The 20,503-nt window shown below is 29.7% G+C and overlaps 1 protein-coding gene and 1 long non-coding RNA gene across 2 annotated transcripts; both read right to left on the bottom strand.

Annotated features, from left to right (window-relative positions):
* Positions 1-610: 610 nt before the first annotated feature.
* Positions 611-1,914, bottom strand: LOC126735149 (uncharacterized). Its single transcript, XR_007660337.1, has 2 exons — positions 1,876-1,914; positions 611-1,816 (listed from the first exon to the last, which is right to left on the bottom strand). It is a non-coding gene; the product is annotated as an uncharacterized LOC126735149 (long non-coding RNA).
* An 8,532-nt stretch (positions 1,915-10,446) lies between these two features.
* On the bottom strand, positions 10,447-16,956 carry LOC126735087 (sine oculis-binding protein homolog). Its single transcript, XM_050438985.1, has 2 exons — positions 16,913-16,956; positions 10,447-11,909 (listed from the first exon to the last, which is right to left on the bottom strand). The coding sequence occupies exons 1-2, from the start codon at positions 16,922-16,924 to the stop codon at positions 10,515-10,517; spliced, it is 1,407 nt and encodes a 468-aa protein (XP_050294942.1). The 5' UTR covers positions 16,925-16,956; the 3' UTR covers positions 10,447-10,514.
* Between the last annotated feature and the right edge of the window lie 3,547 nt (positions 16,957-20,503).

Here is a 20,503-nt window from a genome sequence, read left to right as displayed (position 1 = left end):
TTCTCAAATGAAAACCGCGCATGTCAACATTAACACACTTTCCATGATAATACTTAGAACACCTGGTACATTGTATTATCGACTTAATGTCATCAAATACTAAATTACATTTAGCACAATTACTTCCTGGCAGTGGCGGCTCGTGACAGTTCAGGGAGGTAGGGCCAAACCTTGATCTAATTTGGAAATGGATTTGCTTTTAAAAAACTAATTTTATTCATTGTTTTTAATATTTAATAAAAATAAAAAACACCAACAAAGCCGAAAACGCCAGCCAAATAAAATAAAAGATCTCTACGGAACCACGAACGCCGAACGCCCTATGAATAATCAAAACAAACAGTATCACGCACGTTTTGCTAGAAAAGATTCTATTGGTTTGGAGCCTGGCCCAAAATTATTTAATTTGCCGTAGCACCACGTTGTTTTAAGGACATTTGCTGTGATTATTCGCAGTGTTGCCAGGTGAAATAAAATGAAATCATGAAAAATGTAACCAAAAATCATGAGTTTTGGAAAAAAAATCATGAGATGGCGTTTTAAGCCTTATTTAAAAAAAAACATACATTATTTTTATTAAAATATTTTTTTGATGAAATAAAGATACAAGTACCAAAATATCTACTTTTTTATTAACAAATTTAAATAAAAACATAAAATTATATGTTAAAGTAAACAAACGTACATAATCTTAAAGTAAATAACTGAAAAACAAAAATCCGAAATATCCGTTATTTTATTCTGACTCATCGGAATCATAAATTTGTTTATTTAATTTTTTAAGCAAATCTTTTCCTATTGGAAAATTTGAACAAATACGGTTTTCTCTGCCCACTAAACTTTTGGTGTGCAGTATAGCAGCTATCATAGGAGTTTTCAACCGATTTCTCTGTTTTGTTTTGTTTAAATTTATCTGACTAAACACCCTCTCTACGTTAGCACTGGAATGCGGCAAAGTTAATAAATTAAACACAAAATTACTTAAATTGGGAAACCGGGATTCTGTATTTTCCACACATTTAATCTTAGCAATTTTACCCCAAAAATCGCAAATACCTTTCCAGGTAAAATTAATTTCATAATTTCTAAGTAACAACCATTCATTGTCAATAACTTGCATATCAGCAGGAATTAAATTTTGAAACAACATAGAAACATTACTTATAGACCTGATTTTTCTTGATTTAACTACCTCAGGATCTAGAAATTCTAATTTCTGAAACACAGAGTTTTTAAGTGGAAATCTTGACAATATTTGCTCCACACTCTCAATATAAAAGTCTAGACATCTTAATTTTACCATGTCGAGTCGGTTTTTCTCCAGATCGGCAGAGTTTATGTGGGCAGAAAAGTACATGTCATTTAAATTTAAAAAAAGTCTAGGGTCTTTAAAATCTATATTTTCAATGTTGGCATTTAGATATTCGTCCTTAATATAATAATCTAAAATTGTTTTAACTGTTCTAGCAACCTCTTTATAAATAACGTGAATTTTGGGCGATTCGCTTTGCATTAATTTGTTTAAGCTATTAAAAATAGGTAGTACATGCGATAAAAATGATAAGTATAATTTATTTTCGGGCGTGTTTAGTTTTTCTAAAATAATATTTGCTTGACTGATTTTAAGAGACGCCTGATCTACGAAATACAACCTCAAAGCTTCATATTGATTAAGAAGCCTTTTAACCACGCATTCCAGAGATAACCAACGTGTCTGGCTAGGATGTAAAATCTTCGATATTGAGACATTTGCAAATTCCTGGAATTCCTTATATTCTTCCACTCTCTTCGGACTATTTGAAAAATAGTTATATACCTGTAAAAAATTATATTTTTTAATTAAGTATACATTTATTTTATTAGCGTATAGCTTACTTCTCTCGCAAATTGTTCCACTTCCTCAGGCAACTTGTGCCATGCATATGATGCACACAAATGAAAGCTATGGCATATGCATTTCATTATGAATATACCTGGAATATTTTCTCGCAATCGACTGACCACAGAATTATTAACGCCAACCATGTTGCTCGCTCCATCTGAAGCAAAGCCAATAAAGTTTGACTTATATGGAACACCATTTTCGGTAAGGAAGTTGATTAAAATTTCATAAAGTGCAGCCCCTGTGGTCTCTACTACTGGGATTAACGCCAAAAAGTTGTCTTTAATGTCAAAATTAATGCACATTCTTACAACTAAACATAAATGTTTGGTGCACGAGTTATCAGTAGACTCATCTATGATAATGCTAAATTTACTATCCCTCATTAGGCCAAGTAGCCAAGATTCTTGAGACAAGCCTGTAACTTTTTGTAAAACTCTTGACATCTTTGTTCGTTTACATTTCATTTGTTTGACAATATCTGAATCAGTGCCTACAGCATTGAGATAATCGATGAAATGCTCCATCAAATTCATAGGGAGATTATGTTCGGCTAGAAACCCCGCAGTTCTTATAATTCCTTCTTTCGCTTTTTCTTCAATGCTTATTTTTTTAGAACTTTCTGCAAACATTTGACTTATTTTTACTTGACTTTGCTTGCCCATTGATGCTCTCTGCAAAGCTTTAACATGCTTTTCAGTCTCAGAATGTTTTACTAGTTGGGTTTTCCCTGCAGATACCTTAACATCACATTTACAGTAATCGCACCTTAAATTAAAAAAAAAAAACGTTTACCTCCATTAAAATAAAAGTTTTGTTCGCCTTAAATTATATATATCCGCATTAAAGCAAATTTTAATTAGTTACGATTCAGTAACTCATATTATCATTTAATTCTCGATTTAACATTATTATAAGTGAATTTAGATTTTGTACTCAATAAATCCAAATTGCACTTATTTTTACAGAAAGTACCTTAACTTAAAATATCATAAATACCTACCAGGCAAAGCCTGTCCCCTTTCTGCTGTTCTCGATCCATTGCAAACCCGGTATATTTTTCCATTCCTTTTTAAAATTTTGCTTATAAACCTTTCTTTTCTTGCTAGGTCCTGGAAGAGATATACTCTTGGATGTACTACTACTAGAACTACTAGAATCACTGTCACTCATATTTTTTAATTATTTTCAACTCACAAATAATGCTTTACAATACCAAATACACGAGCAAATGCATAAAACTTCGTGAAAAATATAGCCCGTAGAAATATCCGAGAATCTCGGGGAATCCCCATACTCGTCAGTATTTCCCGTTTATATAGGGCTGTGCGGATATTATTTAAGGCTTTATGATATTTATATGTGTACATTTAGTTGTAGTTTTAGGTTATTTTTATTTTATTTTTATTTTTACGACTAATATTCTGAGTTACGATTTTAAATCTTAAGATTTTTAGACAAAATCATGATATCATGAGATGTAAGTCAAAATCATGAGATCTCATGATAAATCATGAGACCTGGCAACACTGATTATTCGATGTAACATGCATCGATACGGGGCCTGGCGCGACAACTACGTCTTCGATTCCGCATTAGCGAAATTTGCGGAATCTTGCACTGGCTGCGTTCCAGTATTTTAATTTTATAATTGGTATTAAATATTAATATACAGATATTTTTTTGGACTGAAGTAAAATTTAAAAAATAAATTATTTTTTTTATTTTCAACGTTTATTAGGTAGAGCCATGGTACTGTGGCTCTACCCCAAAAGCCGCCACTGCACACAGAAAAATCCTGATGGATTTTTTCACATTTTGTTGTGTAAAAAAAATGTTTAATTTTAATACACAATTGTTAAATAATATCTCACAGTCCTGTATAAAAATTCTTAGGCATTTTGTATATGTTTTAATGTGTATATTTCATACAATTATTGCATATTAAATTAATACACCATAAGTGGATATTAATTATTAAGATAATGTGTATAAATATTCTACATTTTTTTTAAATCCAATGCAGTTTGGTAAAAAATCTAATAACCAAGTATATTTTTACTACAATTTTTAATTAATTTTTTATTCTGGCTTGTGTTGATTTTATTTACAATTGTGTAGATTAAAAAAGATTCTTGCTAATAGCCCTTCACAATTGTAGAATTTTAAAACATGTATTGTGTAGTTATAATACACAATTGTGTATAAAGGAGGAAGCGTCCGACGCCCTTGCCTTTGCCGCATTCAATATTAAACAGTTGTAAAGGTATGCATCAAAATTTGCAGTCGATTTAAAGTTGTTAATTGAAAATGATTTAATAGGATATTTAAAAATAAGCCCAATCAGCATAAGTTCTAATTTTATTTATTTAAATAATATCGTGATAATAACACGCGCAAGGAAAAAGGAAACGTAACTTTTTTAATTGGCGGTGTAATCTTTAAGATACCTTTGATTTAGCAGCATTGCTATAATTCCCAGTGCCAAGGTGTTCAACTGTTCATTCTTCAGTCCTTCAATCAACCGACCGGCATTAATTTGTTTTAAGGTTTTTTCGTTTCATTAAGTGTTAAAAGTGTTAAAATTGCATAAGAAAAATATGGATATATTCGTTGAAGATAAACTTAAGGAGTGGGGTTTATTGGACCAACTCCAGGAGCATATATGTACTTGTAAATAAAACCCTTAGCTTAAAACTGTATGTTGTTAACATGTAGGTATGTATCTACATAAGAATTTTCGTTAAGTTCCTAATTACGTTCCTATTAGGTATTTCTATTATCTTTTAAGTTTTTTCGTTTTGTTGTGTCATTTATTTTTATTAAGTGATTTTGAAATAAATTGATGAAGGGCGATTTAAAACGAAATAACAATCATTTTGATTTCCATGGGATATGAAAATCCGGTATATGTAAACATGCCAAAACCTTACTTATTGTAAACGAACCACCCTATAGTCAACACATTTTTAAATTCTACATAAAATGTTAAAAATGTTTATGTATCATAATGTCATACTTGTTAACTATTTTTTTAATATAAGGTGTTGAAAATGGCACTTTTTATGACTTTAAAAGGGATCTAAAGCTAATTCTGTTATGAAGAAAAAACATATTTCAATTTTCCATTTCGTGATTTTAATTTAAACTTTTTAAATGATTTCTGAGGTTTTTTTTTCTATTTTTAACAGAATTAGCTCTAAAGCCTCCTTAAGTTATGAAAAGTGCAATTTTCAACACCATGTGTTAAAAAAAAATTGATAGCAGTAAATGATTGTTACAATTACCCGCCTGATATACTGTAAATGTTAAGTAACTACATACATATTATATGTACAGGGTCATTTTTTATATTTGCGAGCCCATATACAGGGGTTAATATTAGTGATATAACTTTGCAATGCGTTTTTGTTTTTTTTTACAAATCTAGAAGATAATACGGAAAAAAGTATGCAACTTTTGTATAAAAAGTTTTTCTCTATCACTTAAATTACCCCTGTTTATGGGCACGCAAATATAAAAAATGACCCTGTACATAAATGTATGTGTTTATTAGCCTTTAGGTTAAAATCCTGTTTTTACAACTAAGAATTTCCATTTTAAGTTCCTATTTGCGTTTCTAATGTGTATTTGTAATACTACTACTAAAGTTTTTTTATTTTGTTGTGGAGGTTATATGTACTTTTTTAAAAGGTATTTAAATAAAAAAATGTTTCTTTAAAACAATTGAATATTTTTACCCTACCTATACAACTAAAATTTTTATAAAAACATAAATGTTAGAGTGCTTGGGAAAAACAGTCAATATGGAAAATAAGTCAAATTAGGAAAATACATATTCAATCTGTATGTTTCTAATATGACTTCTTTTCTTACCAAACGTTGGGCCTCACTTATTTGCCATTTTTTACAAGACTTATTTTATTTTAATCAAATTATGACCTATCCTGTTTTTCCCAGGCGCCCTAGAATTTATTATTACACAGATTTATGACAAAATTCTCTAAAATGTATTTTAAATTTTTGTGAATATAAATACAAAACATTCTAATAAAAAACTCCAGTTTTTATGTTAGTTTGATATACAAACCTATAATAAATAACCTACACTATATTTAAATTTATAAAACAATATATAGTATTAATATACACAATTTGTAATAAAATTTTATAGTTGAAATGAAAGAAAATAAAATATATTCTAAAAACAACCTACACTAACGTGTGTATTTAAAATGCACAAATTGTGTTTTTTTCCTGTACATACCATCTTAAAAAAACACTAAGAGTTTGCTTATTTACTGAACAATTATATTAAATAAATATAAAATATTGTCGAATTTAAGTACACAAATAGTGTACTATATATACAATAAAATAAATCAAATTGATACACAATTTGTTGATTATAGAACCACAGTTGTTTAAACACAATAGCATAGAGAAATTCTACATAAATTGATTCTGTACCATTTCCAGAATCAAATTGTATGTAAAATCTATACAATTGTTGAATTTTTATTCACCTATTTTTAAGAGTGTGCTTCCTGGATCACCGTCATCCATAGTACTTCCTCCAGCCATTATTACATTAGGTAATCAGAATTTTAAAATCACCCCGTATATGAAATAAATATAAGTTAGTTCAGACAAATACTGTTTACAATAGAAAACCCGCTAATGTAAACACTGTAATAATCACGTACACTCTTAAAAATAGGTGAATAAAAATTCAACAATTGTATAGATTTTACATACAATTTGATTCTGGAAATGGTACAGAATCAATTTGTGTAGAATTTCTCTATGCTATTGTGTTTAAACAACTGTGGTTCTATAATCAACAAATTGTGTATCAATTTGATTTATTTTATTGTATATATAGTACACTATTTGTGTACTTAAATTCGACAATATTTTATATTTATTTAATATAATTATTCAGTAAAAAAGCAAACTCTTAGTGTTTTTTTAACATGGTATGTACAGGAAAAAAACACAATTTGTGCATTTTAAATACACACGTTAGTGTAGGTTGTTTTAACAATATATTTTATTTTCTTTCATTTCAACTATTAAATTTTATTACAAATTGTGTATAATAATACTATATATTGTTTTATAAATTTAAATATAGTGTAGGTTACTTATTTTAGGTTTGTATATCAAATTAACATAAGAACTGGAGTTTTTTATTACAATGTTTTGTATTTATATTCATAAAAATTTAAAAATAATCAATATATTTGTATAAAAAAAATAAACAAATTGTTTAAAAATTTAAAATACATTTTAGAGAATTTCGTCATAAATCTGTGTAATAGTAAATTCTAGTGGGCCTGGGAAAAACAGGATAAAAAAAAGCTGTTTCTTTATTTTAACAATTTATTTAATTGTATTAAATATTTTCTTCAATCGTTTCAAACCTAAGTTTTTTCCATAGATATTTTACACTGCCTCCTGCCTCCTTTGTAGCTCCATGTAAGTTTAGGGGATCTTGGTGGACACGATATATCTACAGGAGCCTTCCTTCCTATCCAATAAAAACAAATCTTAATTATTTGTTTTAATAGTAATAGCCTAGGTAATTTTTAAGAAATTTTTAAAATTTAATTTTAAAAGGTTTTTAGTTTGTTGATAATAGTTTAATTACCATAGTAACATATCCAAACTATGATTAAGTAGATACCATTTTGTAATACAAATTGAAATACAAATGCAATAAAGGTTACAAATTTAACCGACCTCTACATTAAAATTGAATAGGTACAAAGATAAAAAAGATGTAAAAAAAGTAAGTATACCTACTTATCTATTCTACTGTAAAGTTATCAGTTATCACTGAAAAACTAAATAGGTACCAGCTACCTGTCTAAACATCAAAATATCCAGTAAATTCCAAGTTATCCAATAAATGCAAAAAAAATATGGTGCTTACCTAATTACCTACCTACAAACTGCTCCTGGAGTTGGTCCAATAAACCCCACTCCTTAAGTTTATCTTCAACGAATATATCCATTTTTTTCTTATGCAATTTTAACACTTAACGAAACGAAAAAACCTTAAAACAAATTAATGCCGGCCGATTGATTGAAGGACTGAAGAATGAACAGTTGACCACCTGTGGCACTGGGAATTATAGCAATGCTGCCATCAAATGTATCTTAAAGATTACACCGCCAATTAAAAATTTACGTTTCCTTTTTCCTTACGCGTGTTATTATCACGATATTATTTAAATAAATAAAATAAGAACTTATGCTGATTGGGCTTATTTTTAAATATCCTATTAAATCATTTTCAATTAACAACTTTAAATCGACTGCAAATTTTGATGCATACCTTTACAACTGTTTAATATTGAATCTGGCAACATTGACGCTAACAACGAAGTTCTAGCGGCAAAGGCAAGGGCGTCGGGCGCGTCCTCCTTTATACACAATTGTGTATTATAACTACACAATACATAGTTTAAAATTCTATAATTGTGAAGGGCTATTAGCAAGAATCGTTTTTATTCTACACAATTGTAAATAAAATCAACACAAGCCAGAATAAAAAAATAATTAAAAATTGTAGTAAAAATATACTTGGTTATTAGATTTTTTACCAAACTGCATTGAATTAAAAAAAAAAAATGTGGAATATTTATACACATTATCTTAATAATTAATATCCACTTATGGTGTATTAATTTAATATGCAATAATTGTATAAAATATACACATTAAAACATATACAAAATGCCTGAGAATTTTTATACAGGACTGTGAGATATTATCTAACAATTGTGTATTAAAATTAAACATTTTTTTTTACACAACAAAATGTGAAAAAATCCATCGGGATTTTTCTGTGTGTACGTGCACTATATTTATGTTATACTTATTACACAAATTGGAGAAATAAAAACTGAATTTTACTATGGCAACCGTGATTTTAAAATAAGTCAATACTTAGCTTGAAAGATGCAAAATTTTAAAAGACTTCTTTTGATATAAATTATTAATCAAAAACTGTACTTTAACCCTTTGCAACACGCGAAAAACTATGTATCGCCTATCATACGTGTTAACTGCTTGTACGAACGACTACTACGAACTTAATTTACTTGTATTATTTATTATTGTATTATATAATATTATTACTTGTATTTTAAGTGGTAGTTGAGTTACAGACATTTTGTTATAAATTTCTAAAAAAAAATATTTTTTTTTGTAATTTTTTTTGCTAATTTTTTCTAAACACACTGTACATTTATCAAAAAATCCAAGTATACGTGTTTAATTCATTTATTCGAAAAATTTGCCTACAAATTTGTAAAATTGTATTTTAAGCGGTCTTTGAAGTATAGGAATTTTGTGAATTTTCAAAAAAAAAAAAACATTTTTGGTTGAAAAAAAATTATTTTTTTTCAACTCACTGTACATTTATCAAAAAATTTTGAATTACGTGTCTAATAAAATCCAAAAAACAAATCTAATTTTTTTTTTAACTCGTTGTACATTAATCAGAAAACCCTTAAACACGTGTATAATAGATTTCCCTTAGACAGTTTATGAGTTAAAAAAAACACATTTTTTGTACACATTTTTTTTTGTAAGAATTATTTTCATGTTGATTTATAAAGGGAATTTGCCTTCACATTATCAAAATTGTATTTCAAGTAGTTTTTGAGTTATAGTTATACAATTATATACATTTTGTAATATTTTCAAAAATTAATTAATATTTTTTTTCAACTGACTGTACATTAATCAAAAAACTTTGAGATGTGTCTAATATATTTATTCAAAGAATATTTCTACGAATTTTTATAATTCTGTTTTATGTGTTTCTTTGAGTTATGAACATTTAATAAATTTTCCAAAAAAAGAAATTCTTTTTTAAAAATATTTTTTCTTAGTGCCATGTACAGAGTGTCCCAAATTCGAGGCTCACCATTGAGATCTCGTAAACTAAAAGAGATACGAGGTCGGTTAAATTGAGGCAAAGTTGCACAATTTGGTGCTCATTAAAACGCCCTTTTAAAATCTCAAAAATTCCAAATTATTTTATTTTTTTTACGACTCTATTTGAATAGATTTACCAAAATAAATTACTCATTCTCATTGTTACTTTCTCTACTTTACAAAATGGTTTCGACATTTTTTTCTTAACCGACCTCGTATCTCTTCTAGTTTACGAGATCCCAATGGTGAGGCTCGAATTTGGGACATCATGTACCTTTATCGAATAACCCTAAAAAAAGCGCCCAATAGATTTATTTAGGAAATTAGGTTGCAAATTTTCGAAATTGTATTTTGCGTAGTTTTCGAGTTTGCTCATTTTGTAAATTTTCCAAGAAAAATAAGGTTTCTTCTGATATTTTTTTCTCAATAACCTCTACATTTATCAAGAAATCCTAAAACATGTTTCCAGTAGATTTATTCAGACAACTCGGCAACAAATTTTCAAAATTATATCTTACTTAGTTTTCAAATAATAATCATTTTGTCTTATTAAAAAAAAATCAATTGTTTTTCAACCTCTCATACACTTCCTAAAAAACATAAACAAAAAATACAAATACCACTAACGTCCTTTATTATTCCACATAAGGTAATACTATAATAAATACAACAACCTAACCTAATTCTTCTTCTTCTTCTGTTCCTCCTTCTTGGACTCCCTCGCAAATCTGAAGGCATCCAAACCGAAAGCTCCACCGTTCAATTCATAAGATTTCAACAGTACAGCCGGTTGAGTTTCCACGGAAACCCCCAAACCACCACTCCCGATTAAATTAGATCCAGAAACCAGGGAAGAAGTTGAAGCCAGTTGACCAGCAAAGTCGTGAGAGTCAGATAAGAGTCCATGGTGGGCACCATAAGTTGACACAACAGCTGGTACTGGAACTTGACGCTCTACAGTAACAACTTTTTCAACTGGGTACGGTACTTGCACTTGTTTTTCAACTGCGACTGGATAGGGACGGTCTATAGCTACTGGCACATGTTTTTCGACAGTTACTGGTACTGGACGGTCCACGTGTACTGGGTAAGGAACGTTTTTTTCTACAGCGTATGGTACTGGCTTTTCTACTACTACTGGAACGTTCTTTTTAACTGTTACAGGGAACGGACGGTCTACATGGACTGCCACTGGTACTTTATATGGGACAGCCACTTGTTTTTCAACTGGGACAGCGTAGGGTTTGTTGATGTACACTGGGTATGGCACTTGTTTTTCGATGTGGACGGGGTATGGGTTGTCCACGGGAACTTCTACTTTGTATGGCACTGCTACTGGTACCTGATGTTCCACGGTGACTACCACAGGCTTCTCAACTGGATAAGGGACATTCTTTTCGATGTGGACTGGGTAGGGTTGCGCTACTGGTACGTGTACCGGCACTGGACGGTCTACTGGTACAGGAACTTGCTTTTCAAGATGGACCGGGTAGGGACGGTCAACTGGGACAGGTACCTTCACTTGTTTCTCAAAACTTATTGGAATAGTTCGTTCTACTGGGTAAGGTACTGGTCTGTCCACTGGCACGGGTACTTGCTTCTCTACAGCCACTGGCACTGGACGGTCAACAGCGTAAGGGACAGCCACTTGTTTCTCTACAGGATGAGCTACTGGAACTGGCACTTGGACAGTCTGGGTTTGAACGATTTGATGAGTTGGTTGTTGCTGAATAGCAACTACAGAAGGAGCAGCGTGATGAACAATAGCGGGAGAAGAAGATATTACAGCTGGACCAGTGGATAAAAGTCCACCAGCAGAGTAACCAAGACCGGATCCAATGGTAGAACCAACGGCCAATCCATAGGAATGACCAGCAGAGTATCCGATGGCATTTGGAGCTCCCACTACTCCATAGGAGGTGATGGCTGCTGCTGGTCCATTAACTGCCGTACCAAAGGAGTAAGAGTTCACTAATCCAGACCCATATCCAAACTCTACCTGACGTTTATTGTTTTTTTGGTTCTTCGCCTTGGGATCGGCTGCCAAGGCCACCGAAACGACCAGAAGTAGTACCTGCAAAAAATTCCCATACTTTACATTTTTATTTCATAAAAATACAATATATATCACAGAGCATCTAAATATTATCTGTATGTGTGCCTGTGTTGCATTTATCTATAAATAAATAAATAAATAAATTCTTAGTAAAGTTTACTGATTTCTAAAACTAGTAATAATAATACAAGAGAAACACAAATCCAATTTACAAGTAATGACGTAAACAAGTAATGATGATTAACCTGAAATACCTGAAATTAAAAAAAAATCCTCGAATTCCAGGCAATTGAGACAGTTCGGTTGATTCAGTTGTCTGGAATCAAAAAATAATAAAATAAAATTATGGATCAAGAACTCCAAACAGTTACCACGTACGAGAATTAAAACTGCTTGGAATTACAAATAAAATAACATCATAGATCAAGAATTCCAGGCAATTGGGATCACGTCCGGGAATTAGCTTGGAATAACAAGTAAAAATAATCATGGATATAGACAATTGGATTTTAGGCCTGGAATAATCGCAAATGCCTGGTATTAAAAAACAATTCTGGAATTTCAGGCAATTGAGACAGTTCGGCTGGCGCAAATGCCTGGAATTAAAGAATTAAATAAAACAAAATCACGGATCAAGTCCGAGGATTACATTACTACCTGAAATTACATGGATTACAAATTTTATGGAATTGAATTCTAGACCTGGAATAACCAAAAATGCCTGGAATTAAAAAAAAATCCCGGAATTCTAGGCTCAGTTGTCTGAAATGAAAGAATTAAATAAAACAACCTTATGGATTAAGAATCCTAGGCAGCTGGACCAAGTCCGAAAATTACAATCATCAAATTACATCATAGATCGAGAATTTGAAACAATGGAACCTATGTCCTAGAATAACAATGCCTCGAATAAAAAAAGAATCTTGGAATTTTAGGCAATCGAGACAGAATCTTTCCAGGATTTTGTTTTATTCTTTGATTTGATTTTAAGAATTCTAGGCAGCTGAGACCATGTACAGAAATTACCTTAACTGTCTGGAATTACAAATAAAAAAAATCATGAAAATAGAATTTTAGGTAATTGAACCCTCTTAGAATAACCTGACATGTCTGGAAATAAAAGAAAACCTGGAATTCCAGGCAATTAAGATAATTCGGTTGGCTCAACTGCCTGTTATCAAAGAATAAAATAAAACAAAATCATTTATCAAGAATTTTAGGCAGTTGGACAAGTCGGATAATTATATTACGGCCTGGAATTACAAATAAAATAACATCATAGATAAAGATTTTTTGTCAATTGAACCCTTGTCCTGGAATAACCTCAAACGCTTGAATTAAAAAGAAATTCCAGGCAATTAAAACAGTTTGCCTGACTTAAATACCTGGAATTAAAGAATAAATCAAAACAAAATCAAGAATCAAGAATTCCAGGCAGCTGGGGCCAAGTCCGAAAATTACAACTGCTTGGAATTACAAATAAAATAACACCATGGATCAAGAATTTTAGACAATTGATTCCTCGTCTTGGAATAACCTCAAACGTATGGAATTAAAAAAAAAAATTGAAATATCAGGCAATAGAGACAGTTTGGCCGGCTCAGTTACCTGGAATCAAAGAATATAATTAAAACAAAATTATAGATCAATAATTCCAGACAGTTGGAACCAATTTTAAGAATTACAACTGCCTGTCATTACAAATAAAATAACATCATGAATCAAGAATTTTAGACGATTGAACCCTTGTCCTATAATAACCTCAAATGCCTGGAATTAAAAAGAAAATCTTAGAATTCCGGGCAATTGAAGGTTGGCTTAGTTGCCTGGAATCAAAGAAATAAATAAAACAAAATCATGAATCAAGAATTCCAAGCAGTTGAAACCAATTTCGAGAATCACAACTGCCTGGAATTACAAATAAAATAACATCCTGAATCAAAAATTTTAGACAATTGAACCCTTGTCCTGAAATAATCTCAAATGCCTGGAATTAAAAAAAAATAGATTTCCAGGCAATTAAAACAGTTTGCCCGACTCAAATGCTTGGAATTAAAGAATAAATCAAAACAAAATCAGGAATTAAGAATTCCAGGCAGTTGAAACCAATTTCGAGAATTACAACTGCCTGTAATTACAAATAAAATAACATCCTGAATCAAGAATTTTAAACAATGGAACCGGTGTCCTGGAATAACTTCAAATGCCTCGAATAAAAAAAGAATTTTGGAATTTCAGGCAATCGAGACAGTTCGGCTGACTCAACTACCTAGAATCAAAGAATGAATTAAAACAAAATCATGTATCAAGAATTCCAGGCAGCTGGGGGACCAAGTCCGAAAATTACAACTGCCTGGAATTACAAATAAAATAACATCATAAATCAAGAATTTTAGACAATTGAACCCTTGTCCTGAAATAACCTCAAATGCCTGGAATTGAAAAAAAAAATGGAATTCTAGGCAATTAAACAGTTTACCCGATTCAAATGCCTGGAATTAAAGAATACATCAAAACAAAATATGGAATTAAGAATTCCAGGCAGTTGAAACCAATTTCGAAAATCACAACTGCCTGGAATTACAAATAAAATAACATCCTGAATCAAAAATTTTAGACAATTGAACCCTTGTCCTGAAATAATCTCAAATGCCTGGAATTAAAAAAAAATGGAATTCCAGGCAATTAAACAGTTTGCCCGACTCAAATGCCTGGAATTAAAGAATAAAATAAAATAAAATAAAATCATGGATCAAGAATTCCAGGCAATTGAGACCACGTTCGAAAATTGCCTTAACTGCCTGAAATTACAAATAAAATAACATCATGGATATAGAATTTTTAACAATTGAACCTTTACCCTGGAAAAACCTCAAATACACCTAATTAAAAAAAAAAAATCTGGAATTCCAGACAATTTAGACAATTCGGCTGACTCAACTACCTAAAGTCAAAGAATAAATAAAACAAAATCATGGATCAAAAATTTCAGGCAGCTGGGACTAAGTCCGAGAATTACAACTGCCTGGAATTACAAATAAAATAACATCCTAAATCAAGAACTTTAGACAATTGAACCCTTGTCCTGAAATAACCTCAAATGCCTAGAACTAAAAAAAATGGAATTCCAGGCAATTAAAATAGTTTACCCGACTCAAATGCCTGGAATGAAAGAATAAAACAAAACAAAATCAGGAATTAAGAATTTCAGACAGTTGAAACCAATTTCGAGAATTACAACTGTCTGGAATTACAAATAACATAACATGATGAATCAAGAATTTTAGACGATTGAACCCTTGTCCTATAATAACCTCAAATGCCTGGAATTAAAAAGAAAATCTTAGAATTCCGGGCAATTGAAGGTTGGCTTAGTTGCCTGGAATCAAAGAAATAAATAAAACAAAATCATGAATCAAGAATTCCAAGCAGTTGAAACCAATTTCGAGAATCACAACTGCCTGGAATTACAAATAAAATAACATCATAGATTAAGAATTTTAAACAATGGAACCCTTGTCCAGAAATAACCTCAAATGCCTGGAATTAAAAAAAAATGGAATTCCAGGCAATTAAAACAGTTTGCCCGACTCAAATGCCTGGAATTAAAGAATAAATTAAAACAAAATCAGGAATTAAAAATTCCAGGCAGTTGGAACTAATTTAGAGAATCACAACTGCCTAGAATTACAAATAAAATAACATCATGAATCAAGAATTTTAGACAATTGAATCTTTGTCCTAAAATAACCTCAAATGCCTGGAATTAAAAAAAAATCAAAACAAAATCAGGAATTAAGAATTCCAGGCAGTTGGAACCAATTTCGAGAATTACAACTGCCTGGAATTAAAAAAAAATTGAATTTCAGGCAATTAAAATAGTTTGCCCGACTCAAATGTCTGGAATGAAAGAATAAATCAAAACAAAATCAGAAATTAAAAATTCCAGGCAGTTGAAACCAATTTCGAGAATCACAACTGCCTGGAATTACAAATAAAATAACATCAAGAGTCAAGAATTTTAGACAATTGAACCTTTGTCCTAAAATAACCTCAAATGCCTGGAATTAAAAAAAAAATAGAATTCCAGGCAATTAAAACAGTTTGCCCGACTCAAATGCCTAGAATTAAAGAATAAATTAAAACAAAATCAGGAATTAAGAATTCCAGGCAGTTGGAACCAATTTTGAGAATTACAAATAAAATAACATCATGAATCAAGAATTTTAGACAATTTAACCCTTATCCTGAAATAACCTCAAATGCCTGGAATTAAAAAAAAAATGGAATTCCAAGCAATTAAAACAGTTTGCCCGACTTAAATACCTGGAATTAAAGAATAAATCAAAACAAAATATGGATTTAAGAATTCCAGGCAGTTGAAACCAATTTCGAGAATCACAACTGCCTGGAATTACAAATAAAATAACATCAAGAGTCAAGAATTTTAGACAATTGAACCTTTGTCCTAAAATAACCTCAAATGCCTGGAATTAAAAAAAAAATGGAATTCCAAGCAATTAAAACAGTTTGCCCGACTTAAATGCCTGGAATTAAAGAATAAATCAAAACAAAATATGGAATTAAGAATTCCAGGCAGTTGAAACCAATTTCGAGAATCACAACTGCCTGGAATTACAAATAAAATAACATCAAGAGTCAAGAATTTTAGACAATTGAACCCACGTCCTGATATTCGAAAAAAAAATCCTGGAATTCCAGGTAAATGAGACATTTCAACTGAAACAAAAAAATAGTAAATAACGTGGTTGTGGGTTTATTGGTCAAACACTAAAGACTATACACCACCCCATATTAATAACGCATACTTTAAAAGAGGTTCAATTAAAGCAATTTAAACCATCTGAATAATTTTTTTATATTGAAAAACCCTTAATACATAGAATTTATGTAAAGTGCCTTATATCTCAAACGGGTTTCCGATTTTAAGTTTTGAGCAATAGTTAATAGATTTTGACGTTAATAATTGAACAATCTTATGTTAGTTTTGGTTTACTTACAAATGTTTTCATGTTGATCGGGGGTAATCAACTGATGGTCCTTCGGGTGCCTTCGTCGGCTTTTATACCCAGAACTAATCCATATTACTTAAGTCAAAACTGGTCGGATTTGAATTAAAATTGAATATTTTAATTAAAAATTCGTATCAGTTATCGGCGAATTAGATCATGATTTCGCTCGAGATTTCGTAATCTATTTTATTAATTTATTTAATGCTAATGAAAACCTTCGTTCTTTGCTTATTTCATTTAATAAAAATAAAAATTTATATTCCCTGTATATTCTGTGAATGTCTGTTTAATATGTCTTTTGTAGAAGTATTGACTGACTTTTTTTTAAAAATATTTGTTAATTATGATTAATGCTTTGCCACCTTTAAGTTGACAAGAAAAATTACCGCAGAGGTAATTAAATAGTTTGTCATTTCCACTATTATCTTTATCAACTCTCAGTGGACAACCTTAAAAATCATTATTGAGATTAAATGTTTAACTATCCGAGGACCAGTTGCCTGGAACAGTTGTAGTATATTTACTTTAGAAAAAATCTTCTTAGAGAAAAAGAAAATAAAGTGAAAAAACAATAAAGAAATTAAAGAAACGCATGAAGAAACTTAACAGCGGCAAGGAAATACCCTAATAAATGTGCAAATAATTCTCGTAAAGCAACGCTTTTGGTGTTTGTACATAATTTAGGATCACTTGCTGAGGAACATTTATAAACTCTACAGGATGAGCGAGTTTTCGGATCCAAAATTAAATCTGATAAAAAAAAATGACATATGCATTAAATGCAAGAAATATGCATAAAGAAATGCATTAAAAAATCTGTTCAGGAAGCCCCTCAATTAATGTTAAAATAATTTAGGTAAATCGACGATAACTGGACTAATAAATTTAAAAAAAAAGGTAATATTGGCATTTATCAAATAATTTTAAAAAAAAACGTCCTTTAATATCGAGGATATAGGAATTGATCATTCAATTGCCTGGAATTTCTTACTACCTGTAAATAATTAAAAAAAAAATATTTAATTGAACAAAATTATCGAAAATGCTGCTTTAAAAGAATTATTTCCACATTTATTCAAGCGTTCCTAAATTCTGTTAAGCTTCCCTATGAGTTTCTTTATTGTTTCCTCAATTAATTGTTTTTTTCTTTTTAGTTGCTACTGGACGCTCTCTTGACTATTACGGCTTAATTATCGATCTCACCTTGAAATATTTTTGCCATATACAAGACGAGTCAATTTTGATATAAACGTATCACAAGATAATACTCTATTTACTTTATAAAATTGTGAAAAAAAACTGTTAAAAAAAGAATGACTTGCTTAAAGGGTTCGAGCCAAAAATCACTGTTAAGATTAATAGTTTGCCACAGTGACAAGGAAAACAGGCTTTTTACAAGAAAGGCTTTCAGAAAATCATTGCAGTGATAATTAAATAGTTGATAATGAGAAAAACTGTGTTTTTGTTTTAACCACTTTCAGTGGACAACCCTGGAAAATCACTGATTTACAGCCTAAATCTCGGCTGCGATAAATAAATATTATTGGCATTTTTTTGATATTTTATTATGACACATTGCCGTGAAAAAATTATTTATTTAAAGTTGAATATCACTGCAGTGATGAATAATTTATTACTGCATGTTTTCTGTTTTCTTAACGTTGAAACATCACTGCTAAAATTAACGTATATTTTGTTATTAAGCAATGCTGATACGAAAATATTTATTTAAAATATTCTCGGCGAAAATCACCGATGAGATGAATATTTTGTCATTTTTATTAGGTGACAAGAAAACCAGACATTTTCTCCAATTAAAATCACTGCAGTGATGAATAATTTAACCAATCATAATACAGATAATATAATTAATATTAAAAAAATCTCTATTAAGATTTACACAAAGGCTCCTAGTCGAAAATCACTGTAAAGATTAATATTTTATCTTCTTCTAGGCTCATAAGAAAAATATATTATTTAGAGCTAAAATATCTCCTGAGGTAAACAAATATCTTATTATTACAAAATGCTGTTAAAAAACTATTTGTTTAAAGTCAAAAATCACTGTTAAAATCTCTGCTGACATTTGTTGATATAAAATCAAGGAAAAGGTTGACAAGGAAAATAGGCTTTTTTTTTTAAAGAAAAATCTTGTTTTTTTAAATTTTATGTTGATAGATCTTAAAAATCACAGATGAGATAAAAACACATTGAAGCATCTAACAATTTGAAATCACTGTTGTGATAAATGAATAGGGAAAAAACTGTATTTTTTAAATAACTCTGTATGGATAACCGTTGAGATTAATAAATATTCTATTACCACACAATGCTTAAAAAAACTATGTATTCAAAGTCGAAAATCACTGATAAAATTTATAATTTATCGTTTTCTAAGCGTATAAGGAAAATTACTTTTTTTGCAGGTAAATTCTCTTCTGAGATAAATAAATATTCCTGTGATTAGGCGCTTCTTAACCCTTAAAAAATCATTGCTGAAATTATTAAATATTTTATTAAAAAATCACTGTTGTGATAACTAATAACTTAAATCACTGCTGAGATGAATTATCATTTCGTCATTTTACTATGCTGAAATTGTGGGTAAAATAAAAATTTTTATTAGAGGCAGATGATCTTTAAAATCACTGCTATGATTAATAATTTATTAGCATAAATCTCGGTGTAAAACTTAAAAATCACAAATTAGAATATTTATTTCTTTTAGGACCAAAACCAACAAATATTTTATTATTCGTTTCGTGTTAACCGCCGTTTAGAATTAATGATCAGGCCAGTAAGAAAAAAAAATCAAAAATCACTGCTATAATAAATAATTTATTACTTAAAACAAAAAAAAAATGTTTTCAAATTTTATGTTGATAGATCTTAAAAATCACAGATGAGATAAAAAAACATTGAAGCATCTAACGTTTTGAAATCACTGCTATGATAAATAATTTATTACTTAAAACAAAAAAAGATTTTTTTTTTAATTTTATGTTGATAGATTTTAAAAATCACAGATGAGATAAAAAAAACATTGAAGCATCTAACGTTCTGAAATCACTGCTATGATAAATAATTTATTACTTAAAACAAAAAAAAAGATTTGTTTTCAAATTTTATGTTGATAGATCTTAAAAATCACAGATGAGATAAAAAAACATTGAAGCATCTAACGTTTTAAAGTCACTGCTGTGATAAATAATTTATTACTTAAAACAAAAAAAAAATTGTTTTCAAATTTCATGTTATTAGATCTTAAAAATCACAGATGAGATAAAAAAACATTGAAGCATCTAACGTTTTGAAATCACTGCTGTGATTTATTACTTAAAACAAAAAAAATTGATTTGAAATCACTGCTATGATAAATAATTTATAACTTAAAACAAAAAAAAATGTTTTTTAAAATTTTATGTTGATAGATCTTAAAAATCACAGATGAGATAAAAAAACAATAAAGCATCTAACGTTTTGAATATACTGCTATGATAAATAATTTGTTACTTAAAACAAAAAAAAAATTTTTTTTTTAATTTTATGTTGTTAAATCTTAAAAATCACAGAAAAGAT

This window comes from Anthonomus grandis, chromosome 4 (genome assembly GCF_022605725.1).
Source record: "Anthonomus grandis grandis chromosome 4, icAntGran1.3, whole genome shotgun sequence".
Taxonomy (NCBI): domain Eukaryota; kingdom Metazoa; phylum Arthropoda; class Insecta; order Coleoptera; family Curculionidae; genus Anthonomus; species Anthonomus grandis.
This window is presented reverse-complemented; position numbering and strand designations above follow the sequence as displayed.